Genomic DNA, 12,165 nt, shown 5'->3' with positions numbered 1-12,165 from the left:
CTGTGGCCAGCCCTGTTCTGGAAGATGGGACAGGAAACCATTTCACTCGGCACACAGCACCTGCTGGTTTACTTGCACAAGTTTTGATGCCAAAAGGAAAGGCACATCCAGAAGACTAGTGCTGACTGTAGTCTCTGCCCAGGCTCTATTCCCATTGAAGTTAAGAGTTGATATACTGTTTTGTTTTGCAGGTTAACCTTCCTGTCTGTCCAGGATGCTGGGACCATGGCAAGAGAAGAAAATTTTGGAAATTAAATAACTGATGTTAATTGCTTGCAATAACTAGGCCCTTAGAAGTGTGATACACACACACACAGAGGCACAGAAGTACATTTATATGGGGGTTTTTTTCAGAAAAAATGTCTTCTCATCTGATGCTTTTCCATTGTGCAAATAGTTTCATCTCAGTTTTTAGAAAGTAACAGAAATATATTCAGCTTATCTATTCCTTTGTCTTTGGTCTGAGCTTTTTTATCCAGCAGTACTGAATACTAATGCTACACAGCCTTGTGAAAGTATAATAACTTGCTGTTATTAATGCTGCTTCAGAAGTCCCAGTAAAGGAATGAAGCGCCTGAGCTCTAAGGCCTTAACAGCAGAGGTGTTTTATCTTTATTTTCCGTTTTGGTCAAAATACTGGGTCTCAGACAGAGAGTGGGAGGGCTCTAAGAAAGACATGTTGGGCTTTTGGAAGAGGGGATTGAGGCGATAAATGATCTGCATTTCATATTATCTTAGAACACATAGAGAGTGATCATTTTTAAAGACATGGGGTGAGAAAGACACAGTCCTGCATGGATGGCTTTCTCTCCCTGCTTTGATTTTCAGTCATGGCGTCACTGATGGGGAAGGAATTAGGAGAAAGGTGACCTGATTTGGAAATAACATCCATAGAAGTTCAGACCTCCATGTTGGAACAGAGCCAGGGTCAGGAGATTAGGGCCAAATTTTGCTGAGAATGCAGACAATGAAAAAAATATATATATTTCTGAAGGCCTATATGCATACTTGCAACTTTCTGCTTTGTCCTACTCTAATGCAGTTTTCCAAGCAGTGAGACCTCCTGCTGCTGCTGACTTACTTGGAGCCTCCTAGGGCAGTGGTCCAAAGGCTCTTTGGATGTTTGATCACAATAGAGAGAACCATACTTCAGGTAACCATCTGCCCAACATGCACATCTCATGTGGAGAACAGGTTTTGACCATGTCATGCAAAGGTTGTGCTGCATTTTCCCTCACAGAGGGAGTGACTTACAGCCATTTAGAATGAGAAATCTATATGAAGGCATGTGGCAGATGTAATGTGATTTCAGAGCTAGAAGATCAAGTACAGTTTACTTCATAGAAACCTGTCTACAGCAAAAGAGCAAAAGCCATGGTGGTAACTTCCATAAAACATTTCCACACTTCCAGAAGGCTGCCTTCTTTGTTGACACCTTGATGCCTGGTGGTTAATGTCTGACAGTGCGTAACAATGAGAAGACAATTTCCAGATCCAGAACTAGAAGCAAACAAGAAGGGCACAGCGCAATCCCTTCCATGCAAAGTTTCCAAGCACATTGAGACAGACAACAAGTCCTGATAAGCTCCTTTTAAATATTATACAGCATCCTCCTCCTTCGTACGTGCATAAACTGAGGAACAGAGCTGACCGAATTGTCTGAATCCGGAGAGAAAACTACTTGCATACCTTGCAGCGGAAACTAACTCTCTGTGAGCTCAAGTGTGTGAAGGTGCAAGAGCAGTCCCCAAGTGCTCTTATCACTCCCTCATAAACCTAGAATCCTATATAATTACAGCACTCATACTCTCTCCTGACACAGATCTGTTTTTATATTTCCAGATATCTCCTCTATCATGAAAGAAAACACTGCCAGTTTTGGCAGAAATGCTGGTGAGGGCTGGGGCTGCTCCCTACCTGATGGGAATGCTGTTGCGTGTCCATGTAATCTCCGGCTCAGGATATGACTCCACTACACAGACAAACTTGGCAACATCTTCTACGAGGGCATCCACGGTTTCCAGAGGAGTGCTGATCAAGGGAGCTGTGTGAACAAGAGAAAATGTGAAAGCCCTCTGGTGCCTCCTGGAGAGAGCTACATAGCCTGCCAGACACCTTTGGTGGAGGGAGGCATGTCCCTGCAGGGTCACTCAATGGCATGTCCCTTGAAGTCTCTCCATAACGTGCAAAATAGAGCAAACCAAGCTCCAATAAGCTCAGTGTGTCCTATGTATCTGACCCACCTCTTTCTCAAGACTCACAGCACTGGGTGAGCATACTGCAAGGACACAGGTGAGGTTGTCCCATTGCTATGAGGGTGGCATTGCATAGGCTGGAAGTGCAAGCGGCAGCACACAAATTGAAGGCAAGCTGACCTGCCCCTGGAGTGGGAACAGTGCCTCCTCATTAATGCATGAGATTTGGGCTTCCTTGTCATTATTACAGGATTTATACACTCAACTATTTATCTTTTAAAAAAAAACAAAAACAACCAAAGCCTATTATATAAAAACACGAAACCCCTTATTTAGCACTATATTTTTCTGAGCCAGGCTCACAAAGACAATTCAAGTCATTCAGATTTGTGTCCTGACTAGGACACAATCTCTTTTTCTCACAGTTTCTAATCAAGTAGCACAAAGGTTAGAAGTTGAATAGCTATGTCTAATGCTCATTATCACAGACCTGTTGTCATGCATTACTTGAATGTATCTTTAGAAACATTTGCCATTGCTCTGGTGAAAGACTTGAATCACAGCTGGGAGGGATCAAAGCATAAGCCTAGCCACTCGCTTTCTCTGCTCATGGTATTCATTGCAGCCACTGCCTCCAAAAAAACTTGAATTACTTGATCAGTGGCTGCAAAGGACATATATCCATATTTGTTGGACTGGATTTCAGTGACATCTGTGCTGAGATAAACTGATTTTAACATATTCCTGAAACACTACCTTGAAAATTGATCATGGATTCAGGACTCCTCCTGTTCCTCACTGACTGTAGCAGTATCTGGCCCATTACTTTTTCACAGAGAATCCCAACTGCTGTGTTGGGATTCTACTGGCCCTGCTTAGTACAATAAAATTCAAATTCAGGCAAAAAATAAACTACATCAGTTTTACCCTTCCCTCCCTAAGGAAAGGGCAAAAGAGAACACACTCAGATTTAAGTGACTGAGAATAATAGAAAGTCTATACCTTAATGCTTTTTCAATTTACATGGAAGTCAAAGTTAGAATGTCTTTGGAGTTCTGCCGGAATGAAGCTAGAGGAATAAAGGATCAGCTTCCACTATCAGGTTTATGTAAAACTCTAAACGCTTTTGACATTTCATTAGAATGGATGCCTCAATAATACTTCCAAATTTTAAGATTTCTCATAGTATCATTGATTAACAATAACAACTATACTTATGTAAATCTTGAAACTGTAAATAAGGCAGCACTAAAGATTATATGAACAAAACTTCATTTAAAACAAGTCTGTGACTAATTCATTGTTTAAGATCACTGCTTCAAAGTGTATCATGCATCACTTTATCAGGTCATTTTGAGTTACATTAGACAGAAAATAATCATCTGTATGGTACCCCAGATGAATCCCATGCCAGTGAAACCAAATGGAAGATTTCCATAAAGCGTTCATTTACCTTCTACTGGAGGTTGTCTTAGGATAATAACCCCCATCGCTGGTTTTCCTGTCTACTGCAAATGAGACATTGCTATTTCGTGACAGAGTTTATTGGGATTTGATGGCATTAACCCCAGAGTTTTGCAATCTAATTTTATATAGTATGTTGCTGTTGCTGTTGTCCACATTCCTTGATCTCTGGAAGGATGCTTTTCTAACCTTGAGAAATGTAAATTTTTACAGCAACGATAATTCAAAGCAACCAGTTTTATAACTGTTGTAACGATAAACACAGTCATTTTCACAGGTAATAAAGTTACATTTGTACCAAGAGCTGGTACAAATATATTTTGTATATATATTTGTATATAACCAGTATTTTGTTCTTTGGGCAAATAAGAACTGTCAGGTTTCTATATTAAATAAATTCTCTAGAAATGGTTAAATATTTTTAAGGTGGGTCTTTAATTCAATAGATGACAGAATATTGCATAGACATGGTCTGACCTGGTACCTCTTGAAAGCCAGCATGCAGCTTTTTGGGCACAATCAAGCCTCATGGTTGCAAGAAAATACTGTCCAAACTGACAGCACTACAGTAACAGGAAAAGAAATGTTTTTAAAGTTGCCTTCCTAAATTCTACATCCTCAGAAAGCAATCATGACAACAATGGGGATGTGTCATTTTCTCATATGCTCTTTTCACTTTTGTGATATTTAACCCAAGTAGGGACAGTTGGGAGTGGAACATGCCGTCATTTCCTGAGGCAGCAACAGAATCCCAAAATGGCTGAGACAGTGCTTACATCTAAACACCATCCGAGCAGCTCGGGTGCTGCTGTCAGTCCATGTTTTCTCCAGAAAGCACTCTAAACATATGATGTGTGCATTACCAAATTTTAACATAGGAAAATAGAATCTGAATGATGTACAGACATATCTGTCAGCACATAGAAATGGAGCCAGGCCTTCCCATGTGTGTACACTGCGGCTTTCTGATATTTTTAAGGTATCCTTCTGGCTTTAAATAAATTGAAAATAAATTAATTTATATATGTGTAAAGCCACACAGGTGCCATTTTTCTGGATGTCAGCTGTAGTTTCCTGAGATAGAAAAATGACCCAAGGCTGGTCACAGGACCATGAGAAAGCCAAATCCTCTTCTATCTCCAGCCCACCAGAAGGTTCCACATGTCTTGGCTTTGGATTCAGATTCACACTTTTGAAACCAGACCAACCAGGCAAACAACAAAATGCAGAAAACAGAACCAGTCCCTCTGCAACTTTGCAGACACCTGAAGAAACTGCAGTTCCTCTGGTAAAAACTGGCTCAGCTGCAATGTCCTAGAAAATGGTACGTATCTGTTCATCACACTGTGACACCAGAAAAAAAATCTATCCCTGTCCTCTTTGTTTCTCTTGTCTCTCTAATACCACTTGTCTTACCACAACATTCAAAAAGTGTAAAATTCACCAACTTATTTTAGTGCCTTAGGAAAATATTAACATTTTTATTTCAAAATGTTTTTACGAAGAAGATACATTATTTCCTTTTTTTTTCATTTTGAGAATAACCTGACTAACAATTTTAAGAACATAGCCCTGCAAGGGCAGCAATGTTGGCCTAACATGTGAATACTTGCATTCCCCTTAAGATTTCGTTTTGTTTTCCTGAAGCTGCAAAGTTTCTAGTAAACGTTGAATCGCACTGGACAATCACCGTTCAGCAAAAATTGTCGTCCGCAGGTTAACAAAACGGTACTTCCAGAAGACCACGACTGCACTTCATAGCTCACAGACTTTTCTAAACAGATTTTTTTATTCCAATTCTTTAGTTGGCTAAAAGTACGTGTGCATACGCCCATATGCATGCGTGCACACAAGATAGGAAGAAGGTATCACAACTTCTACATTATATGCTATAACAAACAGTGCGTATTTGTATTTATATACATATTCTTTGTAAAGACATCATAAGTATTTACTTTTTTTGAAGATTTATGTACTTATAAACCTACACAGGTGTGCTGAACACAACAAATCTCTGGCTCTGCGGCAACTGGTGCTACCAGCCATTAACACTTCTGAGCTCTCTCTCACATGAGAAATGTACATTCCACCCAGGCTGAACCCAAAGGTCTCCCCTGCCTGTTACAATGGACTATGTGCTCTTCATAGACAAAGAACCTTCAATTCCAAACACAAATATGAAAATATTTTCACTGGTATCCTACTAACAGCAGTGAAGTGACTACTGAAAGCAGACCATTTTCATCTTTTTTGGGAACACTACTGCACCACCCACCCCACTATTACCAGAGACACCTTCCCCTTTGCAAAACATTCTTCAGCAAATGGCAGAAGAAGAGCAGGGAAAAAGCCCCTCCAATCAAACCTTTTAGAAGTGTCTCAGCCAAGCTGAGGGCTGCCAGGGTGAGGACGTGCAACAGGGGCACCTTCAGCAGGTCATTCATGTTTGATCCAGAAGGCATCCAGCTCCTTCAGGCAAGGCGTGCGGACCTCCCAGCCGGCTGCATTTCGGAAGCGGTGTGCAAGCAGAGCTTCTCTACGAGTGACAGAGTGGGGTCTGAGGGATCTAAGTATAATCAGGAATTCTCCCACCCAGTGGTGGTGATGGACATGGCCAGCTGGTGTGTATCCACTTTGGTCAGTGTGAAAGCGTGGGGCTCATGAAACAAGAGAAAGAAAATCCCTTCTGAATTCCTACTAAGCAAACAGAGAGCAGTACAATGGGCAAATGCATTTCCAGGGCAGTACCCTACCCCAGTGTTGCAAAGTCACCAGACCTTTATTCCAGCTGTCTGTAAGTGCAGCAATAGGCAAAAATGTTTGCCACTGCGTTTTCCTTCATTTTATTCCCCTCTTCCAGCTTTTCTCCTCTCACTCACACACACTCCCCCTTATTATAACCTTTCAAGTTTGGCTGTAATATGCCACCTGTTGCCCTGCTGATAGTATTTCTTTTCTTAACAGATGCATTTGTTGGAGCAGAAGAGGTTGGCATTGGTGGCTAAAAGTGCCTTTCTTTTAAGGCAATACAACAGTGGGGAAATATGACAGTGGGGTTCTGACATTAATCTCCAGAAATACTTTGTTAACCACCAGGTCTCTGCCTAAGATGAAAGGCAGAAAATCAACACTCATTTTCTAGGAAGATTTAAAGAAGCATCAGACTGACTCGCTCTGTCTTGTTCAATCCTAGCACAAAGGCCTATGTTATATTTTCCAAAAATGTGAAGTCATTTGTACTGCCTGTTTTTCTAGCATAAATATTAATATGAAGAGCAAAGAGGCTTACCACTGTGAAAAAGGCTGATGTTGGGACAATATCTGCATGAGCAAAGATGAATAATCAGTCCAGGAAGAGCCAACTTGATGATGACGCTCTTGGAACATGACTCCACATATTTTTCATCATTTTATCAGCAGCATGGACAAGAACTTTGCACTAAACTGTGCAGTCATAACATATCACAGTAAAAGGTACTCTGAGATCTCTGGAATTTCCTTTATTTGCTGAAACTCTTGACTTAAACCACTTCTTAACTGTAGTTTCTGAATAGAGTAAAGCTGACCAGTGCTGTGAGTGTGTGAATCCCTATGGTTTGGAATGGCTTTATAACAGCAGTGTTACTTTGGGGACATGCCATGGCTGATTAGGAACAAGGATCCCTAGACAACTGCTTCTCTGAAGATGAATAAAGACATAAACATTCACAGAAGACATTAAAGATATTCCAAAAATTCTGGAGCTAGCAATGACAACAAAGCAAAATAAGAAGACAACAATGAAACAACAATAATCCTACCAGGGAACAGAAAAATACTGATTCATGGCTGAACTTACAAGTATTTCTTTTGTTTAAGTCCAGACATATCCAATTAAAATGCTCCATAGAAATGCGACTTGGTCTTTTAGGGTAAAATTCTCTTCATGGAGGCACTTGACCAAAGACCTTTACATTGCTGGTTTCCTGTTTGGAATGTGTTACAAGGGCTTTGAAAATGCACGATCCATATGTGTGCAAAAATTAGTATTTCCCTTTTACTTGTCAATTGCATTTAGAAATGACACTGCCAGCAATGGCTTTTAAATGCTAATAATGCCTTTGCATTTTGGGGATTACCAAAGTACTCCTAATTCTCATTTCCTCTATTTCATATATTTTTATTAAGCATCACAGTGAGCTCCACTGCTCTAAACTGAAAGGATGTAAATTTACACAGTAAATGAGAGTAGAGACTGTGCACCATGGGCAATGGTGCACCAGCTCCAGCTACACATGCCACACAACTAACATACAATACATGTGGGAAGCTGGTGGTCATCTTGCCCATCATGGAAAGATGTTTCCATACACAGTGAAATCAGTGAAAATGAAATGCTGGTGATGCCAAACCTGCTTTGATTCCAAGTATTTTCCAGGTTTACCTTATAAAAGTAAAATGCATCTTTAATTTTTACTCCCGGGGTTATGAGTTTGCTGGTTGTTGGCTGTTGTGTTTAGGTTTTTTCCTAACAAAGCTGAGATGCATACAGTTCACAGATAATTGTATTTACATCTGTTGTTATTTACAGTCATGCCCCAAGGCTTCTGCTGAGATGAGGTCCCAGCAGCCTACACAATAATGAGAAGCAGTGTAGTCCCCAGCTTTCAGACACTGTGGAATGTCTTGGGGTGACTTTATGATGTTGTATCCCTTATCGCTGCTCTATGCCCAGAAATTAATTTTGTGCCTTTTTTTAAACTGAAAAACTGGCACATGGGTGAAGCTCTGTTCCCATAGATTTCTGCTCATCTGTCTGCACTGCAAACACTCCAAAGTCAGTTCATGAAGTTCAGTACACAAGACAAAGTGTAGCGTGTCCATTCACCTAGCTACCATTTTTTCCCACTGCAAACTCTTTGCAAAGTGACAAATCAAGTATTTCGAAATAAATGCATAAATACAAAGAAAGTAATAATTTGCTAGAGTTTGTGGAACAGATAACTGTCTTGCAGTCAACTAATTGTTTGGCATCTGACTTCTATGATGAGTAGAAACTGATTGCAGTACAGGATCATGCTGGATCTTTTTTCTGTACATCTCTGTATGCCTCCCTCCTTCTTCCAAGTATTCTGCTGGAGGCCAACAGTTTTGCATGGTAATGTGACATAATTTGACCACTGGATTATTTGAAAACTGCCTTTTCTCCCACATCACCCTCTGGAATGTCTTTTGTGTAGGTAGTCCTAGATGTTCATCCAAGCAGACAGGCTAGGACAGGTATTTTCAGCAGAAAGTGTCCAGCCAGAGAACAAAATCATCCTACAGAGAGACTTAATGAAATTGCTTTGGCAATGGCCCTAATCACCCCAGCATCTGATGATTCACACTGAAATAATCCAAGTCAGCACTACTAACCCAGCCTGAGTAGTGACTGACTTGCCTGACCTCAGATTGAGGTGAAGCTGTCCTGTAGATCCCTGGATTCTCCTTCTTGCCCTTTGACTGGGTCACATTTTCTTTCTTCCAGGTCTCAGGCACCTCTCCTGGTCACCACAACCTTTCAAAGATTTGTTGCTGGTATGAGGAGCAACAACACACCCTTTGTCATTGGTTTCTCCACCTCCTGTATGAGAAAGTTATCATCAGTGCTTTCCAAGAACCTCCTAGATTGTTTGTGCCTTGCTGAAGGCAAGCCAGAAAATGAGCGTGCCCTAACCTGCCAAGATAGCAGATGTGTACAGATACAGAAGACAAGTGGCTTTCAAATCCCAAGTTGCCATGTCATGGCTCCAAGCGTCTTCCAGGCAGCAGAGAGATGAAAAGGATGTGTGTTCCCTTCAGATGGGTGCATCCACATGTCCCTGGGGGCACTAACCTGATGCCTGATGCACCCTTGCTGCTTCCTGCCTCAAAGATGCTGGCCTCTCAGATAGAGGCATCCTCACAAAACATTTAACAGTGAAAACCATTTTGGGGCTGCACATGTGTCTTTCTACACAGAAATGAATCAAGGTCCCATTGCCGTAGCAGTATGGTCACATCAGTCCTCCCAGTCCACCCTGCCCACTTTGACAGAAGTACCTACAGGCAGCACAATCTCCTGGGTGTCTGGCATGGAAAAAGCATCTTTGACAATGCATGCCAGCATTAGGGGAGGAGAGAGACATCATTTTAGTTCTTTTATTACACACTGCAAGTCACTTCTTTACAGAGATCCTGAATGGAAGCAGCTCTTAGAGCCACCAGCCAAGGGATTTAACCCAGCCTGCAACACTCATGTGGCCAGTAAGGTATTATTGCTTGTGTCAGAACAGCAAATGCAGCACTCAGTGTAACATAAAGGAAAGAGCTGTACTGCTGCTGTTCTTTACCCTGCACTTGAGGCTTTTTTGTTTGGTGTTTTGGTTTTTTATTTGCCAAGATGAAAGAAAGGCTTTTCTCTAAAGTCCTTTAAGAAAGACAGACCCTTCCCAAAGCCCCACTTACAGTGTTTAAATTCGAGGACTCCAGGAACGGTTGACTTGGCTTCTATCCTCCGCCATCTGAACCAATCTCTGGTCTCCTACTAATATTTCAACACTTACTAAGCTCTGATGCCTGAATCTAAAATAGTCCTCTTTTATTCTCTTGAGAGTTTGTGGCAGTCAGGAAACCTAAAATTTGCATTAATTTCTTGCTATCATCTTGCTGTAAATGTTCCTGTAATTTTTCAGCTCACAGGATCTGACAGTACTGACTTAGGACAATCTATGTTTTGTGGTGGGGCAAAATTATGTAGTGTTATGAGATGTAATTAGTGTAATGAAATAGTGTAAATACCATAAAGAAAGAGGAATAACCCTTGTCATGCGCCTAGCTAGATGTTCACAGTATATATAGCACAGAGGATCAGATGAATGCAGTTATTTCAGAATATATAAAACTAATTCCTCTACTGGGAGATCTGCCTCATAGTTCTGTTGCTGCCAGCATTATCCAGCCCCACACCATAACACAGGGAAAGACCCCACCCTTGATTACCCTCTCCTCTCAGAGGATAATGCCGTCACAGTGCTGAGCTGGAGTGGGACAGAGGTGTCCTGTCTCCCCAAAGAGGGTTGCCACAAAAATGTATAATCCTTGTTCCTTATCTTCTGGTTTCCATCTTTTATCCTCTGCTTGCCATTGGAATAGTGCAGTCTGGGGGGCAAGAATGGCTGCTGACACACAAAACCTGCTCTCCATCACATGGTACCAGAACCCAGCAAGTGAGAAACAAGACCTGCATTTAGATACAGTTATAGCACAGCCCTTACTGACCTCCCAAGGGAACTGAGAAAGGAGGGACTCAGTGTGGATTTCCAGGCCCTGGGAACTGTACAAAGGAGAGCATCTACCTATGGAATCCCTTTTTGCAGAAATAAGAAGCATTTCACAACAGGAATACAATATATCACAACAGGAATTTAATATATCCCATTGATTTTGATCCCTGACTACTGCACCTTGTAATATCTCACTCCCACCAAGAAATAAATACAACCTCAGCTTGATCTGACAGTAATATTGGTAGTTAATGCACAAATACTGTCACAACAAAATAAAATCTGGCTATTTCATACCAGAACTCCTGTGAGTAATATTTTAATTATTGTCAACACTTCTTTAAAACAATCAAAGCTAAAACCAAGGAAAAGCACAATGAAATAAATATATACGATATCTCATGTGTCAGATTGATAAATTTTTGTAGTGGTTTGGTCCAAAATACTCATTACTGTTTATCTGCTGTAAGATAAGAATTAGGAGAAATGCAAAGCAGGCACCAAACTTGAAAGAATATAAAGAAGTTTATTAACAGACCTAAAAGAAGAAAAAAAAATTATACCACCTTCAGAACTCTCCTCCTCCCCCCCACCTTCCTCCCTTCTCCCACTGACAATGTGAAAAGACAACCCTTCAGATGTTCAGTCTGTTTACCACTTCCATAATAACCTTGTTCAGTCCATTTAGAAAGAGAAGTCTCTTCTTGCTCATGCTATGAAAACATTATCACAACGAGACAGCCGCCCACTTCCAAATATTGTTCAGTCCATTTAGGAAGAGGAGTCTCTCTGCCTGCGTGTGAGTCCTTTCCCCCGACTTGCAGCTTTTCCCGCAACTGCTTTCGAGGGTCCACTCTTGAAGTTTTTTGGGGTACAATTTTAAGGTTGAGCCGTTCAGAAACAAAAACAGAGGCCCTTCTCCTTCCCTGGGAGCAAAGGGTCTTCATCATCTTCATCGTTAGGACTATCTCTGGGAGCATCTCTAGGGACTGAGGTTTTCTCCTTTCCCGTTTGGAGCAAAAGTCCTCATCTGGTTCATCTCTAGGGACTGAGGTTTTCTCCTTTCCCATTTGGAGCAAAAGTCCTCAGCTGGTTCATCTCTACGGACTGAGGTTTTCTCCTTTCCCATTTGGAGCAAAAGTCCTCATCTGGTTCATCTCTAGGGACTGAGGTTTTCTCCTTTCCCGTTTGGAGCAAAAGTCCTCATCTGGTCCATCTCT

The 12,165-nt window shown here is 41.3% G+C and overlaps 1 protein-coding gene across 1 annotated transcript in view; it reads right to left on the bottom strand.

Moving 5' to 3' along the window:
• Window positions 1-6,225, bottom strand: part of MUSK (muscle associated receptor tyrosine kinase) — a 57,957-nt gene extending 51,732 nt beyond the window's left edge. Inside the window, exons 1-2 of the mRNA XM_008629204.2 lie at window positions 6,025-6,225; window positions 1,918-2,044 (exon numbers count right to left, since the gene is read on the bottom strand). Of these exons, the coding sequence (XP_008627426.2) occupies window positions 1,918-2,044; window positions 6,025-6,121 (224 nt within the window). The 5' untranslated portion in view covers window positions 6,122-6,225. The remainder of the gene's footprint in view (window positions 1-1,917; window positions 2,045-6,024) is intronic.
• Window positions 6,226-12,165: the final 5,940 nt, after the last annotated feature.

This window comes from Corvus brachyrhynchos, unplaced genomic scaffold (assembly GCF_000691975.1).
Source record: "Corvus brachyrhynchos isolate BGI_N302 unplaced genomic scaffold, ASM69197v1 scaffold90, whole genome shotgun sequence".
Classification (NCBI taxonomy): domain Eukaryota; kingdom Metazoa; phylum Chordata; class Aves; order Passeriformes; family Corvidae; genus Corvus; species Corvus brachyrhynchos.
This window is presented reverse-complemented; position numbering and strand designations above follow the sequence as displayed.